The 20,928-nt window shown below is 43.4% G+C and overlaps 1 protein-coding gene across 3 annotated transcripts in view; it reads right to left on the bottom strand.

Moving 5' to 3' along the window:
* The window catches only part of ZBP1 (Z-DNA binding protein 1), a 172,476-nt gene that overhangs the window by 50,040 nt on the left and 101,508 nt on the right, over positions 1 to 20,928 (bottom strand). For 2 of the 3 annotated variants that reach the window (XM_069201969.1, XM_069201967.1), the window contains exons 3-4: positions 15,165 to 15,257; positions 12,727 to 12,912 (exon numbers count right to left, since the gene is read on the bottom strand). In XM_069201969.1, coding sequence (XP_069058070.1) covers positions 12,727 to 12,912; positions 15,165 to 15,257 — 279 coding nt within the window. The remainder of the gene's footprint in view (positions 1 to 12,726; positions 12,913 to 15,164; positions 15,258 to 20,928) is intronic. The other variant, XM_069201968.1, reaches the window with a different exon arrangement.

The raw sequence follows: 20,928 nt of genomic DNA, 5'->3' as shown, positions 1-20,928 counted from the left end.
CAGCACAACAAAAGAAGGTCCCACGCCGCCAGAGAACAACTCAGTGTGTTGTGGTCACAGGATGGAGTGCTGGGGACCTGAGCTACACTGTGTATGAAGGATTCTTGGAAGAAGTGCACAGAAGCCCAAGGAGCTAGAGATGACGCGGTCACAAGGGTACTGTCGCAAACTGGGAAGGCAAGCTCTTACTTCCTCCATATTTGGACAGCTGGACCTTAGGACAGTCTGGGTCAGATGGGTCCACCTTCTGGGTTCCAGGGAGCACGCTTGTCGTCAGGAAAGGAATCCCAGAGAAATGGACGTCGTCTTGAAAGGTGCCTGCTGGAGCAGGGAAGTGACTCCATCACTCCACAGGAGATTCCTTCAGTTCTTCTGGTGCAGGGTGAAAACAGGGAGTCCTCAGAGCGTGCACACCTTGGAAACTGTTGCAGTTGCTGGCTGGAGCTGAAGTTGCAGGGTCACAGTAGCCTTTCTGGATACTTTGTTGCAGTTTCAGCGGTTCCTGGAGCAGTCTGCGGCTGTTCTGACGGTCAGAAGCTGAAGCAGAGGATGCAGAGGATTCCTGGAGGAAACTTGCAAGCCGAATCTGAAGAGGAACCCACAGGAGAGACCCTAAATAGCCCTGAGATGGGGATTGGCTACCCAACCAGATATGCACCTACTCAGAGGGGTCTCTGACGTCAACTGCTGGCACTGGCCACTCAGAGATCTCCAGAGTGTTCTTACAACTTGGAAAACAAGATGGAAACGCCATGGACACACTGGAGGATCTCTGGGCACCACCCCTGGGGTGGTGATGGACAGGGGAGTGGTCACTCCCTGTTCCTTTGTCCAGATTCATGCCAGAGCAGGGACTGGGGGTCCCTGAACTAGTATAAAGTGGCTTATGCAAGGAGGGCACAATCTGTGCCCTTCAAAGCATTTCAAGAGGCTCTGGGAGGCTACCCCTCCTGAGCCTGTAACACCTATTTCAAAAGGGAGAGGGTGTAACTCCCTCCTCCCAAAGGAAATGCTTTGTTCTGCCTTCCTGGGACTGAGCTGGTCAGACCCCAGGAGGGCAGAACCCTGTCTGTGAGGTGGCAGCAGCTGTAGCTGCAGTGCAAGCCTCAGAGAGCTGGTTTGGCAGTACTGGGGGTCCATGGTGGAGCCCACAGGATGCATGGGATTGCCCCCAATACCAGATTTGGAATGGGGTGGACAGGTCCATGATTTTAGACACCTTACATGGCCATATTCGGAGTTACCATTGTGAAGCTACATATAGGTATTGACCTATATGTAGTGCATGTGTGTAATGGTATCCCCGCAGTCACGAAGTCTGGGGAATTGGCCCTGGACAGCGTGGGGGCCCCTTTGCTAGTGCAAGGGTGCCCTCACACTTAGTAACTTTACACCTAGCCTTCACTAAATGAAGGTTAGACATATGGGTGACTTATAAGTTACTTAAGTGCAGTGAAAATGCCTGTGAAATAGTGTGTGCACTATTTCATGCAGGCTGCAGTGGTAGTCCTGTGGAAAGGTTTGTCTGAGCTCCTTATGGGTAGCAAAAAAAATGCTGCAGCCCATAAGGATCTCCTGGAACCCCAATGCCCTGGGTACCTAGGTATCATATGCTAGAGACTTATAAGGGTGGTCCAGTGTGCCAATTGGAATTGGAATATGAAGTCACTAAACTATAGTGACTAATTTGGAAGCAGAGAGAGCATTAGCACTGAAGTTCTGGTTAGCAGAACTTCAGTGACACAGTTAAGCACTACTGACAACACACACATTAGGCCACAAACTATGAGCACTGGGGTCCTGGCTAGCAGGATCCCAGTGAGACAGGCAAAACATGCTGACACACACTCACAAATAGGCCAAAAGTGTGGGTAACCATACCAGACAGAGGCTACTTTCTCACAAGCATGCCTTTGAGGATTGTTTTTGTGGAGGAAGATAACCCGTCCTGCACAAAAACAATCCTGCCTCCAACGTCTATGGTAAACAAACTCAATAAATACAATGAGGGCCAAATAACACCTGCATGATGCTGAGCCCCTGAAAATGTCCTGAGTGCAGGGATAAATGTTTTAACGGGCTGACTAGTGCTGGCAAATGTGATCTTATTGCCTGTTTTGTAAACCCTGTCATCAGTAATTGCTATATGCGCAACATATATTGGGCTCTGGGTTGTTATATAGTACAGCTGTTTATTGAAGATTCAGTCAGAGCAGGACTTTAAGGTTGGGGAAGGAGAGCAGCGGTGAGTAGGTCCAAGAAGAATTCCACCAGTGTGAAAACAAGCATCCCTTCCAAACGTACTGTCAATAAATGTGTCTCTGAGCATGCCACAAAGCAACAGTATTACCACCTGTATCCTTTGTTTTGAACATATATTACGCACATTGCCCAAGGGCGACTGTACTTTGCAATCAAGAGACACAGTTACATGCAGCAATGAGTATTTTGGGGGCCCAAGGTGAAGGCGGCCTTCCCACCACCACCTGATTCAGCGCTATATAGCGCAAATAATCCACCGCTGCGTAGGATGCAATCCAGGAGGCAGAAAGGGACTACCTGTCCCAGAGTACTTTGGGGGATCAAGGAGGAGGTGGCCCTTCCATCACCAGCTGATTCAGCACTATATAGTGCAAGGCATCCACCCGCTCTGCGGGTCCCGTGCAGGAAATACCCTGGCAAAGCCCGGGACAAGAGCAGACCCATCCTGCGCCGGTCAGCCCCAGAAACAGCCAGGGCAGGGCCACCTCCCTTGGCTCCGCATCAGCGCCCCAACTGTTATTCTCACAAGTCTAATTTCAATGCATAGAGACGTACTACCTACCTCTGCCATTGCTCCCTTTTTGGCCCTACTTCTCAACCTTTGACTGGGATGAGAATTCGTCCACCAGAGACTTCAATCTAGAAGGAGGTAACACCGGCAGCATGTGGTCCAGCAGTCCACCCCGAGGCAGCCCACAAGCCCTAACCTTCCCTGAGCTAGGAGACGCCTCCACATTTTTGTTGCAAGATACTTTAAGTCTAGTCTACAAGCTGCAACTTCTTTTTTAATACTGAGCTATAGAGAACGTTAGCCATGAAAAGGTTGTCGTAGGCTTTTTTCCCTCCCCTGAAAGATACAAAGTTTGAGTGGGCTTGGTTATTATACTGAATGTTTTGTTTTTATTTCTCGCTGTATTTTCCTTTGTTTAATTGCATGACAGGGCTTTCGAATACTGCATTGACAAATAGGAACAACTTTTAGTCCCTTTTATTTTAATTGACATAACATCTTGAGCTTATAACTTAAAACCCCCTTACCTGGTGAGTATTCTGTGTTTGGGTATCTTTTGTATTTCAACCCTGCTTAGTTAAAGCCAAATATTCACAGTATTCTTTATTTGTTTAATATTCATTTTTGTGTGTAAAGAGGCTCAATGGGGAAACATAAAGCCTCACAACTTTCCCAGGAAACATCTAAGAAAAGTAATGAAGAAAGCAAATAATTGTACTTTAAATGAAATTGATAACTGTTTGATAGGTTAAATCAATTATTGGTAACAAAACCCCATGATCCGAGATAGCAATTAGGGAGGAGCAATTAGGAAATCAAAGCTGATTGTGCGAACACTACCCAGTATGTTCAAAAAGAAAGAAGCTATAGTGCCCCTGGCAATGATTTAACTTCTAGTACAATTTATGTAGCAGTCCCTTCAGATTTACTTCATGTGGATTCCCCACGAGATATATACCCCTGGAACTCACTTTCACTTGCGCTCTTGCAAACAGTCAGGCAGAACCCGGATATTTGTGATTTAAGATTGAAGCAGGGTGTTTACAGATCATCCAATGTCCAATTGTCACCTCACCATGAAAATCTTTTGGGGTTAGTCAGAGAGGTAAACGAAAAAATAGGGGTCCCTAAAACTATGGGGCATATTTATACTCTGTTTGCGCCGAATGTGCGTCAAAAATTTTGACGCACAGTCAGCGCAAAACCTGCCCCATAGTTATACTTTGACGTCCGACCCCGCGGGCGTCAAAATTCCACCATGTGCGTCATTTTTTGGAACGGGGAACCTTCCTTGCGTTAATTATATGCAAGGTAGGCGTTCCCTTCCAAAAAATGACTTTAAGCCCTGTACCCCATATTTAAAAAATTACGCACAGCCTGATGGGCGCCGTTTTTTAACGCCTGAGTCAGGGCAGGCGTTAAGGGACCTGTGGGCTCAGAAGGAGCCCAGAGGTGTCCTCCCCTGCCCCCAGGGACACCCCCTGCCACCCTTGCCCACCCCAGGAGGACACCCAAGGATGGAGGGACCCATCCCAGGGAAGTAAAGGTAAGTTCGGGTAAGTATTTTTTTCAGATTTTTTTTGTGGCATAGGGGGGGCCTGATTTGGGCCCCCCTACATGCCACTATGCCCAATGACCATGCCCAGGGGACATAAGTCCCCTGGGCATGGTCATTGGGCAAGGGGGCATGACTCCTGTCTTTGCTAAGACAGGAGTCATGTCAATGGAGGTTGGGCGTCAAAAAAAAAATGGCGCAAATCCGGTTTGAGGCCTGAATTTTGCCTCAGACCTGACCTGCCCCATTTTTTGACGCACAACCCCCATTTTCCCATACGCCGGCGCTGCCTGGTGTGAGTCATTTTTTTTTACGCACACCAGTCCGCAGCGCCGGCTAATGTCATTCCATAAATAAGGCGCCCGCATGGCGCGTTGGAATTGCGTTAGCCGGCGGTAAAATTTTTGACGCACGACTGCGCCAAAGTATAAATATGGGCCTATGTTTTTTCAGTTAGCAGGTCGGGTGAAGCAACTTTTGGGTGCAGTAGCAGACATAAATAACACCAATAAGGGAAGGCAGAAGGAGACTGACTTTGATACGCCTAACGTGAGATCTACTACCCTGAGAGAACATGGGGAGCCATTCGGGAGACCAGATATATGGAAACTGGTGGAGAATGGAAGCCTGCCAGAATGGGCTATAGCACACATGGAGGGAGGCAGGTCAATGGGGGGTGGGCACAGGGACTGTAAATCGGTCAGCAGGGAGGATATTATTAGTGCTAAAAGACATTTCATCAGCGGATCCAAGTTTGACCTCATTGAAGTTACCTTTACCAACAGAAATCTGACTGACAGCTTAGTGGCCCTAGATTTAAGAACTAGCCCACCAAATGACTGCCTTATACAGTTTAAGTAAAGAGGGGCAACCATGCTCTCAACTAATTTGATCACTTTACATCCAGACACAAGTTTCTCTCTGTAGTCCCTAGATTGACTGAATAGTGAGGACATTTCTCTTTCATTGGCTCCACACATGAGAAACAAATGTAAGGCCTAGCAGGAGATTTATAATAATGTTCCAGTCCTAACTTGCTTGCCAACAAAGTGCCCAGACCTTTATCTTGCCCAACACTACCTCAACTGTATGTGAACTGTACAGTGGGACTCATGAAAGATCAAGCAGAGTCCCCTCTGAGGGGGTCTCCATTGTCTCCTGGAATGTGGCAGGTCTAAACATGAAAGAGAACTTACTGGAATGGAACATCTTAGTCAATAGGTTCAATATCTGCCTATTTCAGGGGATGTGGAGCACTACACCAGTATTTAGGGTTGTCTATTTAAATATTTTCATTCCAAATAAAAGAAATGTGTGTGGACGGCCTTCTGGTGGCATAACAGCCTGGGTGTCAGCCTGAGTGTGAGACTTGTGCTCAGTTTTAAAATGGAAAGAATTGAGACAGATTTCCCTAATATTTTAGGCCTTCATCCAAGTACTGCTAAGAAGCCTAAGGTTGAAATCTATAACATCCATGCAAGAAGGATTCAAAGAGGCAAGTCGTTAGACACAATTCAAAAGCTAGACAATTTATGGGAAATTTCGAGTCAACCTGCACACATTATCATGGCAGGCAACTTCAACACTACAATCGAACTTTTGGACAGGGATCATGCAAAGTTGGCTGGTGGGGAGGATGAAAGGAGGGCTATTCCCTAGCTTGCTTCATCTAGTCCCATTTAAAAAGTGTACCCAAGCAGCTTTGCAACTGAAAGCTCTTACCTTAGAATATGGTTTAAGGGCAGCAAATGGTAGAACACGTTCAGAAAATAGAGGGGTATCTACCTACAATAAACTTCATCACTAGAGCTGTATCGATTATATATATATATTGATTGATTTAAGATTATGGCAATGTGCTGAGGAAATGGTCATGGAAAGCAGAATGGAAAGAGGCCACAACCCCCTATGTCCTTCTATGAGACCATATTCGGGAAACTGTTTCCTGACCCTCATCTACGTTGTGTTACCAAGGACGTACAGCTAGCTAACAATATACGCCACCTTAAATAGCTTCAGCTAGAAGCGGGACAAGACGCTTTGCCCTCTATTGGGACTGACTTATCTAATGCATTAATAAATTAGAAGTCACTAAAGCCACTAGGTAGAATCTGCAGGAAGTTATAAATATCCACCTAAGCTTTTTTTCTCCAGTCAACTATTCACTTCCTCGTGCCTAATTAACACAATAGAAGGAAAAGCCATAACATTACCACTTGGTTTAACGATGAGTGCAGGAAGTCCAGAGCTCTGCTTATATCAACCATTAAAAATCAAAAATTAAATGAAGTTTGGACCCTGTGTAAGGTATGCAAACAAGCCCCAACACCAAGTGGAAGGTGACTGAGATAAGCAAAGGTGCCGTGATCTTTGAAGTACCTGCAACGAGAGCGATATGACTACATTTTGGTCTCTCGTTCATTGGGGAGGAATGAGGAGGCTGCCCAACCAGAAAATCATTTCTTGCCCTTACCTTGGGTTAACTATATTCAAGCCTTGTATGACTGCAATAGAACTAGTGGAGATAAGAACGTTATTATGACAGATCATATAGATCACATTCACACTTTTGATCTCCATGATATAGAATCTGCAGTTGGTGCTACTGTTCAGGGGAAAGCCACAGGCCAGATGCCGTTCCTGGAGATATTTTCATCTATGATAGACCAAAATGGGCCACCTACATTTTACTTTTGAGTGAAGCAATAGATAAGGGAGAGCCGATCCTGACTCATGAAAAGGCGCTGAGGTGATATTCATCTACAAAAAAAGGGGATAGTAGTCTTTCTCTGAAGTACAGACCAATAAGTTTGATAGATTCAATCCAGAAGTTCTTTTGTCGGGCTGTATTGGAGAAAATCCACCTATGCATTGAAGAAGGGCAAATATTTTCTTCCTTTTAAGCAGGCTTCAAGGAAAAACATTCACTGAAGAAGGGCAAATAATTTATCCCTTCTAAGCAGGCTTCAGGGTAAAACTAGCACTGTTGTCCAGGTTTTTCGTTTTATTCTCTTTCATTTGGAAAACAGTGCTAATCAGAAAAGGTCAATTATATGTGGCGAACTGAAGTCTGCTTTTGACCTGGTCCCTCGACAGAAGCTTTGGCAAGTGCTACAACAAATAGGAATGTCTCCTAATATGCTATCATTCATTGTCCGGCTTCATGAGGGTAACTACGCAAGAGTTTGTTATAGGGAACAGAGTCATCTTACAACTCAATCCCTGTCAGGAAGGGAGTTCAGCAGGGATGTACTCTTGCTCCTACCTTGTCCTTTTATTTGAATGAGGTTGTGCACTTCCCTTCACCTTTTCCTGCTGATGTTCCATGGTTGGCCAGTGCGAAGGTGTCCACTTCACTATTCACAGATGATATCTTCCTTGTGTCCTAAACACCAAAAGGGCTTCAAATACTTTTATCTCACTTTGAGTAGTTTTGCACGGTACAAGGCTTAGAGATCAATGGAGCTAAGATGACATTTTTGTGAATCAATGGGCATAAATCATTCAGAGGGAACATGTTTATGGGCGGAGAGGAGCTTGAAAGAGTGGATTCAATTGAGCACTTTGGAATAAAATTACCATCTACCATGTCATGGAAAACAATATAGTCAAAGTACCCCTTAAACGCAAACAAATAGCAGGCACCATTCTGAAGGAACACGATTCTTCATAAAGTAAACCTATTGCACCCCCACTGCAGAGCTATGATTCTAAAGCTGTGGCTGCAGGGCAGAATGTTCCAGTACTCTCTAGTTTTTTGTAATCTTTCTGATAGGACGAAGCCTGAACAGAAGTTCAATAGAACTTTGGTCTCCCTCCCCTAAGACACCCTCTTATCCGCTTGACCTTGACATGAGCGGAAGATTAATTGCCAATAATGCAAGGCATTGACCAGTTTTATTTTTGCTGAGTAAAGCAATAGCTAAGGGAGCGCCAGTCCGGACTCATGGACAAATCCTGAAGTAACCAATTACGCTGAGGCTTTCCATGACACAATTAGGCTAGACAGATTCGGTGAAATTGACTGGTGTCGGAACATTAAAAAGCTTTGTAGCTCACAGATATTAAGTTATTTCCATCAAAAGAACAAATTAAGAAATTATATTGGCATTAGGTGTCAGCCTAGAAGGATGCTGAAAACAGCAACAGAGGGACTGGACTCTTCCTATGGACTCTGCACTATTTAAGTCAAGCCCACTGTATGAGCAATACCTGGACTGTATCACTAATTATGTTGATAGGAAATTAGATATCCAGTTCAGGACGGGTTCTCTACCACTTAAGGCATTCACTGCCAAATGGGCAACGCAAACAGGGTCTTCATTGATTTGTCCAAGTTGTAAAAAAAGATTATGAAAATGTAGCCCATGTTCTGTTTGTTTGTGCGGCATACTCACGCCTGAGACAGACTTGGATTAAGTCAGTCTGCCTATTGGTAGGAGTAAGGAACTGCACAACAGTACTAAGAATAGTTACGTCCCATTGTAGACCTCTTTACACCTGCGCTGTTGTGAAGTTTCTGTGAACTGGATATGGACCATATTTTTTTTAAGTATTATGTCATTGCCGCCCGCAACTTTATATATATGGCAGTCGCCACTGCTTCTAAATGACAGTGTGGAAGGAATACAAAAAATAAGATTAGCAATTGAGAGAAGGCGCCAAGAGATGGTACTGTCAGATTAGTAAACAATGGAGAACCTAATAAATGATGCATTCAGACAGCTAATTACAGCAGTGAAGAACAAGTGAGAGCCGCCAATAAGTAGAGGTAAAGATAAGTGCATTCAGGACGGTCATAATCAACAAGGCTTAGCTCGCAAAAAGAGAAAAAAGACAAGCAAAAGACGTGATAAGGGAGAGAAGAGTGAAACAACAAGTTATGGAGATAGCCTTGGCTCATGGATTAGCACTGTGCTGTCTTGAAATGATGCCAATAGCAGCAGTAGTCCATACGTAATAATGGCAAAATTAATGGCAATAAATACCATGGGCAATAAGAGAGAAATTTATCATAAGAAACCAACTACAGTCCTATATACAATAGGCACACACTTCATTTAAAAAGGATTTCGGGAGGAGTGGATGGGAAGAGCATTCTGCCCAGTGCAATGGTGAGGTTCCTCTTATTCAAGGGTGAACAAAGTTTTCGACTATTTTTGATCTGTGCAAAATACTCCAAATTGACAAAGTCTCAATTAACACTACTTTTATTGACTTAAAATGGCCTTTAACCCAGAGGTCATGCGGATGCAAAATTTCTGTAAGTAAATTAGAATGCATTTCTCATGGGTCAATCAAACAGCTGTGTTACCTTTGATAAACTGCGATTAGGGGTTGAATACCTTCAAGAAGAGAAATAATTATTATCAGTGGTGTTTTAAAAAAAAACAACAGGGCCTGTTACTATTCTCCGGTTTAGACAGGTAAGGATCACTTTCTTTGCATGAGGTTTTGCTGAAATTTGAAAAAGCCCAGGTGTGCGCACTAATGGTGCAACAGGGGTGGCAGAAATAATCATGAAGGTTTTGTCCTTCACAGGATTGTGTCAGAGTATTAACAAATCAGACGTATTATTACATAGTCAGAGAAAGTTAAGAGCAATACATTAATCAAATGTGCCTTCATGAGATTTTTTTACATCTGTCAAAGAATGGACAGGATCTGAAATGTGTATGGAGTATGTTGTTGAAATACCAGTTCTTCGGAAACGGGCGTCCATTTTTTTTTTTTCTGGCCAGTGGAAATCAAAGTAGATTAACATTTTTTCTAGCCACAAGATCTGCCCTTATATTGTGCAATTCGCCAATGTACCCAGCCTTTGCCCCAGATGCTTAATTTGCTGCAGCTACATCTCTCCAGCCCAGAAAGTTAGGAGAAACGTGTACAGGAGAGCACTTCCGGGGCAGAGGCTTGAAAGAGGATGGAGCAACCTAGGAATATGATTATTTTTTTCAGACTGATTGCTTGTTTTTAACCTACACCTGTTTTGACTGTGTGATTTTAAAATGTGTGTACACATTAACAGAAAATGTGTGTGCTATATCTTTTTTGTGAATTGAAAGTTTGATCATATTAATGGTAACTATTTTTACTAAAACTTCAGTCAATTCAAATAAATGCTGTGTTACTTTCACCCCTGTCTAATGAGTAAGGACTGCTGAGGTGGGTGTGGTCATGATAGCTTTGGTCTAACTTGTGTGTGCGGGAGATTGAAGGGATTAAACTGGAGGGATGCAATCAGAGGTTTTAATTGGTACTCATTTGACGAATTTGTTGCCATTTTTGGTAAAATAATATATCTGATTAAATCTTCCAACCGTGGCACTCCAAAATAGTAATCTTGTCCAATAAAATGTTCAAATTGAAAAGGTATTTCATATGAGAGTGCACTGATTTTATCAAATGTTGAGTAACTATTTGGCCGTTGTGTTCTTTGGAAGAACTTATATTAACTGCAAGGAACACTCATTAAGAGAGGCAGCCTTTTTTAAAGTTAGAGACAGTAGCGTGCTACTCACCGAAAAGCACTTTGATGCCTCATCAGGGGTAGTAATCGCTATATAAATACTAATACAATTAGAATTACAAGGAGAGACAAATAAAAAGAAAGAGAAAGAAAACTGCACAGGAAGAGCCATGGAGAGAGAAAGACTGTAAAGGCAAGAACAATACAAATGTTGGCGTGTTAAAAGCTAAAGAGAGAGAGAGGCAGAGAATGAAGAAAGAAAACTCGAGCTATCATGGTGAAATATACTATCAAAGCAAAAAAAGGTATGAGACAGACATGTACCAACATAAAAAAGGGAGAATGAAAAAGCAGGACACGGTGAAGCAAGGAATTCAAACTTGGAAAGAAAGAGATGCAAGAGAAGACTAATTGTCACCTCAATCTTTGCAGTTCTATTAGACAAACACAGAAAATAAAGTGGAGGATGCAGTTAATACCAGGATCGGGAGAAGGCAGGTCAATGGCTGGGCGAGTACTTCACTCAGTAATGTTCACTGAAGATCTTCTCTTTGATACGTTAGTGAAAGAAAGTATAGTAAGCCGTGGGAAACCTTGTAGTGACAACTAAAGCATGCCATGTAGACTCCAAGAATCCAATTGCAGTATACTGCTTCTTACATATGTCTTTCCTGTTTGATTTTACATGACTTGGACTTTGAATATCTGTTACTGCAAATATACGTGTCAGAAACTTAACAGATTGAAATACAAAACACGTTTACATGATACCCTACGTGGAGGCATGAACATTCCTGGGTCAAACTGTGAGGCTGCTGATCAGTGCCAAATTCCCGCCACTGGGAATGTTTTTGAGCTCCTGGTCCACCAATCCTTCGCTAAAAATGTGTTGTCATTAATAAATATAAATTTCATTACGATAGTGCTCGAGTTTTTCAGGTTGCTTAGGATATCTGAGGATCAGGCATGCTATATTTGCATAAAATTAAGGTTCACTTAAAATATGATTACATTGTCTGATTTGCATTTTTAGAGTTGACTTTCAACAGCAACTTTCAAACAAATCAATAAAGCATGCAGTATTGTTCAAATATTTTAAAAACTAAGTAAAAATGGATATCAGGGCTGATATTCAGAACACCGGTTTAATCTTCAGACCAATTAACTAATGAAATAGACTCCCATATGAGATGACAGTGTTTTTATCTTTATATCGCCAGAATGTAACCTCCATAAATCAATGAGTGTTAGAAGAGCCATGGTTTCTTCCACTATCGCCCATCAACAGGTATAGCGAACTATTACGTGGCCCTTTCTGTGGCTACCTGCCCATCACAATGAGCCAACAACCTTGCTGCAACACACCCCAAGTGAGCCTAATTTCTTCTCTTCTTCGAAGTACTCTCCTGGGTGCTCTACTAGACATCGCATTCATGATCAGTCCTCTCTTTGGAAAGAACCAGCGAGAGAGGTCAAACCCACAGCCTCTTTCATTTATTTTCAAGGATGTAGTATGGTTTTGAGTGAAATACCTGACTGAAGACAAATCCCCAGGTTTCTCCAGCAGTGACAGCCTCCTTGGAAAGGGGTTGATAGCACCCATGTACAACGCTTGAGTCATTGGCAGTGCTCTGTAATGATGTAGTGTCATCCTTCGAGAGCCCTGTTGTTAAAGACCTGCATTGAGGGCGCGATATAGAGTCTGGAAGATGAGCAGTCCGTCACAGATGTGAAGGATCCCCGTCTGCCTTGTTGCAAGTGGATTATGATATGATGTGCTTGTAACTCGTCAGCTGAGCTAACCGCCAATACTGGGCAGCATAACCGTCCCCTAAACTCAAATAAGGCCCTATATTTGCTGAGCTGCGGCTCTCTGTACCCTCATTTCAATTCACAAAGATAGAGAATCGTTTACAGAATGTAATGTACCTGAAGCTGTCGCTTCTTGTGTTCCCTTAATGAACCAGTTCGCCCCCTCATTCGTAATGTATCCCTTATCCATCAGTGAGTATAAACTTTTGTTCACATCACTTTTAGTCTGCATCCCAACACCTTTTGCAATTTCGAGACTTCGTCTTTTACCATTTTCTTTCAGATGGCTCCAAATTTGTTTTTCTGAAAAACAACATTAAAGCTTAATTAGTGCCACTTAAATATGTGAAAGGCCTTGTTAGCCTACAAATCAAGAGGGCACATTTTATTGTGCTGTAAATTATATATAACATTTGTTATCATTCAATTCTAATGAATAAATCATATTTTATTGCAAATTCAACTGCGGGGGAGCACAAGTTCAATGTAAGAATTACATCCACAATAAAGGACATTACATATGGGAGTATCCCTCCTGCAAAAAATAATAATATTACATATATGGCATATGTAAGCCTGTAAGGTATTTGTAAAAAACTGTCTCTCATTTTCCTATTGCAAATCTACAAGTTTTTCACAAGAAGAAAATGAAGTATCTACCCTACTGTAATAATTTATTATAATTGTTTTGTCATGGCACACTTCCTAAGACTAGAGTCAATAACGGAAACTACTGTTTAAACTGTGATAGCTAGCTTTACCGCTAATCAGCTCTTCTCAATGTTTTTTTTTCCTGAAATTAAGTGATATTAGGAGACATGAGACATTTATTTATTATTTTTTCACAGCAAGTTTATTTCATAAAAGCAGGAAACTCTCTAGATGTTATCACATTTTGTGAACTACAAAATTTTAAAAATACTTATATTAAACTGCATACATGTTTTTACAACTAATTGTTAGGCACATTCTGGGTCTGGTATTTTTTTTGCTGTTGGCTCGAGCCTCTTCTGTCAGTCCCTAATTTAGAGGGAAGAGTTGTCCTACATTCTCCCCTGTGGGCAGTAACCATGATGTAGGTTGACCACACATCCCGGGCAGTCCTGGTTTTTGAAGGTCAGTCGCGGTGTCCCAACACTTTACTCTAAAACAGTAAAATGTCCTGGTTTTTAAGGGAGAGTCGGTTGAACCTGCACATTCATCACATTGTTGTGCAGGCTCACATTTCAACCGGCCTTCCCAGAAACTAGGGACAGAAGTTTACTGGTTCAAACTCTCCTGCTGTGCTGCCTCACCCCATTCAAGGAGCACAGCAGGATTTATTGAGGTGTGAATTGGAGCTCTAGGTCTAGTCTGGCCCACCAGCAAATGGAACGTGGAGCTCTTCACAGAACGGGGAGGGAACGTGAAAAATGTATATATTTGTGTGTATATATATATATATATATATATATATATATATATATATATATATATATACACATACACACACACATACATACATACACACCCTGATACATAATAGGACATTTAGTCCTATTTCTATGTTTGTGCCCGTGTCCCATTTTTTCGTTCTGTATTATGGTCACCCTACCACGATGCCTGATTGTTAAGTCCATGGGATGAAATTCTGTACTGCACTGTCAAGCCCTATAACTGACACTGCTTACCAAACCAGTGTAAATCTGGGAAGTGTCAAAAACCATGGATGTTGTGTGGGAACTCCCACCTTAACGCCCCTGGATCACCTCCAAGCACAGAGTAAGGCAACGCAGCGACTTGCGCTGCTTTGCCTTATTCAATATCTATGAGGCCATTTTCAAAGCCACGCAAAGTGGATTTGTGTGGCCTTGTCGATATGATTTTATAGTGACGCTCCAGCGGCACAAGGGGCTCATAAATATGCCCCTACATAACTACAGAGAGAATGGGTAAATCCTAAAGTGCAGACGGCTAGAGTAATTGATTGTGAGAGGGAGCATTGTGGACCCCCTTCAGGGTGCCACATGAAAATGTAAACAGCAGCTACATCTTTTGGAAAGAAACAGATGCCACAATTGCACAATTATGGACTTTACATGATCTATTTCTACAAATATTTCAACCTGCCTTTAATTCCGAAATGTACCCAAGATTATTATAGATATTTCAGGATTAAGTTAATTTACTGTTCTAACTGTTGACATATCTTATTTGGAGGCAAGTTCTGTATAGTGGTATTAGTTGCAAGTCAAATTCTTTTTAAGGATATATTTATGTTATGGAGATATTCTGGTAGCCTACGTGATTCGAACCCAGGTCGGCGGATACAGAGATCACAATTTGTGTTTCATAAGAAAACAAAACATGTTATGTTATGCATAGTCCCGAACCCCTCCCTTGTCCAACATCATCTCTAGGATCCTACTAAACAAAGGGCGTTTATTATGAAATTTAAGAACCAAGATGTGTACTAGAAATGAATATGATGTTCAGTCAGGTGTTGACATTGTAAGTAGGCTCTTGGAAAGGGCCTAAATGAATCCAAATAAGGATGCTGAAAGTCCCACACTTACCTAACTCCGTGAGTTGAATATTCAAGGATGCCACAAGAGAGACTTTTTTTTCGATCAGTGCTGTGCATCCTACAGGGACTAGGGAAGCGTCGGCTGAAATACAAAGCCACAAGAGAAAAAAAAAGCCGTCAGGTGCCTTTGTTATACGGAAAAGTAAGGCAAGAGCAAAGCCTTCGATCGTTAATGGCGCTCGCTCAAAGGAAACAACTGTTTGAGTGCCCCTGAATTTACAAAGGGCTTTGCAGCGGATATCGACTTGCATTATTCAACACACCTGGCAAAGAGCTAATTCCAGCAGGTGGTCGGAATAAAAAATAAAGCATTTCTGTTTCAATCCATAAGTGGGTCTTGTTCTGGCGCGCGCGAGAACAGTCGATGTTCTCCCCCAGCCAATGCTCCGAAATGTATGAACTATAAGTGCGCGTAAAAGGTGGCAGTTTGGTTTAATTTGATGTTTTTGTTCGCTGGCCTCGATTGCGCATTCGCGCTTCGTCTGGCAGCGAAGCGTGTTCGCTGTCAGTTTGCTGATGCCATGCCGGTCCCCACGACAGCAGAGCTGTCTATAGTCATCATAAGAATGAAAACAATTTAAAACGCATTTTGGCTGCAAAGTCTGTGTGTCTGGGAGACGGGAAGGCAGATTTGATCAATGATGCGTAAAACACCTGAGTGCCAAAGGAACACCTGTAAGGCTCTCGCTAATATTTCTCAACAAGTACAGTTTTTTAAGCCAATCATATTTCATTATTCAGAAAAGCTCGCACTGGAGAAATGTCTTTCTTCAATCTAACTCTTTTAAACTGCTGCAAGATTGCGCTGCACGAGCCAAGGGAAGGTATCTTAGGGTGTTTTGGACAATTATCCAAAGGCAGACCCAAGAAAGAAGTGCTTGGGTGAAAACCGGAACCTCCGTTCAAAAAGTTAAGAATGTTCTAATTACGTAATTGTCCAATAGCCTGGAGCATTAGATGGCATACAAAAAGTCCACGCACAGAGAGACTTCACCAGCACTCAAATGTGGCCGAGGCTGACTGTATGATGGCTACAGTGGGATCATGCAGCCAACCTCTAGCACGGCTCTGTTGTTAGTAGCGTGTGGTTAACACGGAGCAGCTAACTGTGTCCACGAAAAGCCATTTTCATCTATCGGGCAACAATTGCAGGTACATTATTGACATAAGGGGATAACTGATCAAAATGTGAAAGGCACAGGAGACGGTCTCTGATTTGAGATTATTACAAAGAAAGATTCCACTGACAATGAGAGCTCCCTGTGTTGCGGCGCTTATCTATTAAGATTTTGCACAGGTGATTGCATTACGTAACACCACACGAAACAGCGTCAATATACTAAGGGCATGATTTAAGAGGCCCACCCTAGCGCCACCTTAGTGTAATTTTTGTTGATGCTAAGGCGGCTCTAAAGTGGATTTTTACACGTTCCATATTTACAAAGTGGCGCAATGCAGTATTGCACCACTTTGTAAACACTTGAGTCAATTTATGCCTGTGCCAGGCATAATGTATGCAAGGGGGCGTTCCCCCGTTAGGGTGGGGCTGAAAAAATGGCACAAGGAAATCTAAGAGATTTCCTTGCACCATTTTCTTCGGCACTTTTAACGCCTTTTCAGAGCCGGCATTAAAAGAGGGCATGCCATTGAATACAATGGGCCCCCATGTACTCTGCAGGAGTAGCGCCCAAATTTAGGCGCTACTCCTGCAGAGTACATCAACAGAGTCGGGAATTCTGACACTGTTGCCCCCTACCCTGCGCCATGGTGCGCTTTATTTTAAATACAGGGCACACATGGTGGTGGTAGGGGTTGCTAAGGGGCGCAAGGAAAGTGGTGCTGCGTGGGCGCAGCGCCACTTTTCTTAAATCAGCCTCTAAGCATTTTAAAAACCGATGGGCATAGCAATGCGTGAACATCATCTCAATATCTAGTAAATAACCCAGAGAACTCTCAGAAGCAATTTAAGCTTTCATGCCCTACCCTTTAAAACACCTCTATTCAGCGAATGAAAGGCCACCTCAAGCATGCAGGTGTAGGTAATTCTCCATTCCACAATAGTACTGTGGTCTCTATGGTGGTCCAGATGCCATTGGTCACGGTGTTTCAACTGAAATGTCCTAACGGAGATAATAAATTGAATCCGGAGCTATCAGTTGGAAAAGGCTGGATGGTTCTGTGATCATTGGTGACTGACAATTTTCAATGATGTAAGACAGTCTGTTAGTAGCTCTACCAAGCGTTGTAAATTACTATACGTACATATTTGTCCTATACGTGTGTTCCGCACTGGTGCTTATTTTGGGAAAAGTCCTAATTGTTTGTTGTGACTCACATGTGTTAGATTTAAAATGTTTAAATTGTGGTCAATGCAGATGAACAGAGAAAGTCTTACCCTCCCTAACCCTGGCTGTCAAATATGACCAATTGTTGTAAACCAGGGCATTTGTTTTATAAGGTAGCCAAATGGATGCCACATAGCCGTAACTTTCATTACTCTGAGCCCTGATCTTACTTTCCCAGTCTTACTCCATGAGGCAAGCCTCACTCGAGAAAGATATTCCCTTCTTCTTTCGGGAAAGTAAACTGCCTCTCGGGAAATCGTTATGTGTATGGAGGAGCATTTCAGAGGAGATTTGATAACATTTAAGGTTATAGGCCTGAGTTTGGAGGATATCAAGGCCCATGTTTATACTTTTTTAGCGCTGCATTTGTGTCAAAAAGCGGCGGAAATGCGGCACTAAAAAAGTATAAATGTGAGCCCAAATGTGTCGGAGAGCCCATACTAATTACATGGACATTACAGGCCTTGTTTCTTTTCCTGAATGTACTTGGTGTTGTAACCCTTGATTAGCTGTGCACATCTCATGGAAGGATGGATGTGTAACATGTATGAGCTTCATGTTTAGTTCTCACCGTTTATTTAAATGTTTAGGTTGGTTGAGTTGGATTAGCTGGTCTAATTATTACTAGCATCTGATAGGACAAGTATAAATAGGGATGCCTTGCTATAGCCATCAGTGATGGATGTCCCGCTATTCCATCAAGCAAAGCAGGTTCTTTGCTTCCTCAGCCTCGTGAGAAACCTGATTACTGCTCTAACAGCAGGCCACACATTTTGCTGGTCTTGAGGATGACATGATCAACCCTCAGAACACCCTCAGACAATGTGCTGATGCCTGTTTTGAAATTTGGATGGAAATTGTTTATTTGGCTGAAGTGGTTTGATTTTGTCCACTGATTCTTTGGTCAAAGAGGTGGATGTGGGTTTTAGTGTACCGTCTACTTCGTAGGTGTGTGGATATTTAGGTTAGTAGTGTGAATAACTATTTAGTGGACCTACTGCATTCACTTTGTGGGGGCTTAATGGTATTTTTATTTCAACATTTCTGTGCAACAATTCTCATAGTGTGCTGTTTGCAGTTCCTTGTTTGCTGGTGGGGTGAGTGTGTTTTTTCGTTAGGCCTGATCAGCTCTCTTTTGTTGATCATTTATTTCTTATGTGAACTACATTTGGTGGGGGGGTTGTATTATATTTGGTTTCAGTGGTGCTACACTATCAGTCCCAGATTTCTTACCATTGAGTTGGGTTTACTTAGTATGGGATAATACTTACTTGCATCATACTTAGAGTATTTTTAGTTCTCTGCACTGAGCAATGTCATAGGTTGTGGGTGTTTTAGGGAAGCTGCCTTCGTACTCAATTTGATTTGGTTGAACCAATCAATAGTATGTTGTGGGACTCTTAATGCTTTAGGTCTGGTGATGATATAGGGGGTTATTACAACTTTGGAGGAGGTGTTAATCCATCCCAAAAGTGACGGTAAAGTGACGGATATACCACCAGCCGTATTACGAGTCCATTATATCCTATGGAACTCGTAATACGGCTGGTGGTATATCCGTCACTTTACCGTCACTTTTGGGATGGATTAACACCTCCTCCAAAGTTTTAATAACCCCCATAGTCTCGAATGTGTGGGCTTTGAAATGTAGCATAGTTGACGTGATGGTTAACGGTGCACTGGTAGGTGGATTGGTAAAGACAGCTCATAGGTTGAACTTATTAACAATTACCTGTCTGGTTGTGTCTAACTCAACAGATGAGATTAGTATTAGGAAAACATTTAACCTCTTGGGTGCCTTGGACGAGATGATCTCGTCCAAGGCTACAGTTCCCCTGTGCCTTGGACGAGATCATCTCGTCCATGGCACAGGGGAACTTGGGGGCGCGCTAGCGCGCCCCCCGTGCACCCCCCTTCCCCCCCAAGTCGGGGATGGAAGGGGAAGACCTTCCCCTTCCACCCCCGACCCCCCCCACCCCCCCGTGACGTCAGCGCGCTCGCGCGCGCGCGCTGATGTGTCACAGGGGCCTCCCTCGTCACGCTGGAAGCGCTGCTTCCAGCGCGATTGAAAAATAAATGCAAAAGCATTTCTTTTTCAATCACTTGGGAGGCCCGGAGGGGCTTCAAAGGGAAGGAAAAGTATTTCCTTCCCTTTGAAGTCCCTCCGAGGGTTTCAAAAGCCGGACTGCTTGCAATCCGGCTTTTGAAACCCCACTAGACACCAGGGATTTTTTTTTTTTTCTTTGAAATTGACAAAAGGGAGCGACCCCTTGGGCAAGGGTCGCTCCCAGGGGGGGCATTATTTCGAAAAGGCCTTTGGCACCAGGGACAATTTTTTTTTTTTTTTTTTTCCTTTTTTTTTATTGAGGTGGGGAGCGACCCCTTAGGCAAGGGTCGCTCCCCTTGGGGGAAAATTATATTTTGGCCATTTCTGCCCCCCTTGGGGGCAGATTGGCCTATTTTGATGAGGCCAATCTGCCCCCAAGGGGAGTAGAAACCACTAGACACCAGGGATTTTTTTTTTTTTTTATTGTTATTGACAAAAGGGAGCGACCCCTTGGGCAAGGGTCGCTCCCAGGGGGGGCATATTTTCGGGAAGGCCTTTTCTGCCCCCACCTGGGGGCAGATCGGCCTACTATTAGGCCGATCTGCCCCCAGGGGGGGCAGAAACCTCTAGGCACCAGGGACCATTTTTTTTTTTTTTGTTTCATTTTTTTTTTTTTTGGTGGGGAGCGACCCCTTAGGCAAGGGTCGCTCCCCTTGGGGGAAAATTATATTTTGGCCATTTCTGCCCCCCTTGGGGGCAGATTGGCCTATTTTGATGAGGCCAATCTGCCCCCAAGGGGGGTAGAAACCACTAGACACCAGGGATTATTTTTTTTTTTTATTGTTATTGACAAAAGGGAGCGACCCCTTGGGCAAGGGTCGCTCCCAGGGGGGGCATATTTTCGGGAAGGCCTTTTCTGCCCCCCCTGGGGGCAGATCGGCCTACTATTAGGCCGATCTGCCCCCAGGGGGGGCAGAAACCTCTAGGCACCAGGGACCATTTTTTTTTTTTTTGTTTCATTTTTTTTTTTTTTGGTGGGGAGCGACCCCTTAGGCAAGGGTCGCTCCCCTTGGGGGAAAATTATATTTTGGCCATTTCTGCCCCCCTTGGGGGAAGATTGGCCTATTTTGATGAGGCCAATCTGCCCCCAAGGGGGGTAGAAACCACTAGACACCAGGGAGTTTTTTCTTTGCATGAATTTCACGCAAAGGGAGCAACCCCTTAGGCAAGGGTCGCTCCCTGGGGGGGAGGGCAATTTATTTTAGGCCATTTCTGCCCCCCCTGGGGGCAGATCGGCCTATTATTAGGCCGATCTGCCCCCAGGGGGGGAAGAAACCTCTAGGCGCCAGGGCATATTTTTT

The sequence above is a fragment of the Pleurodeles waltl genome, chromosome 7 (genome assembly GCF_031143425.1).
Source record: "Pleurodeles waltl isolate 20211129_DDA chromosome 7, aPleWal1.hap1.20221129, whole genome shotgun sequence".
In the NCBI taxonomy this organism is placed as follows: domain Eukaryota; kingdom Metazoa; phylum Chordata; class Amphibia; order Caudata; family Salamandridae; genus Pleurodeles; species Pleurodeles waltl.
The sequence above is the reverse complement of the archived record's forward strand: the minus strand, read 5'-3'. Positions and strand labels throughout refer to the sequence as shown.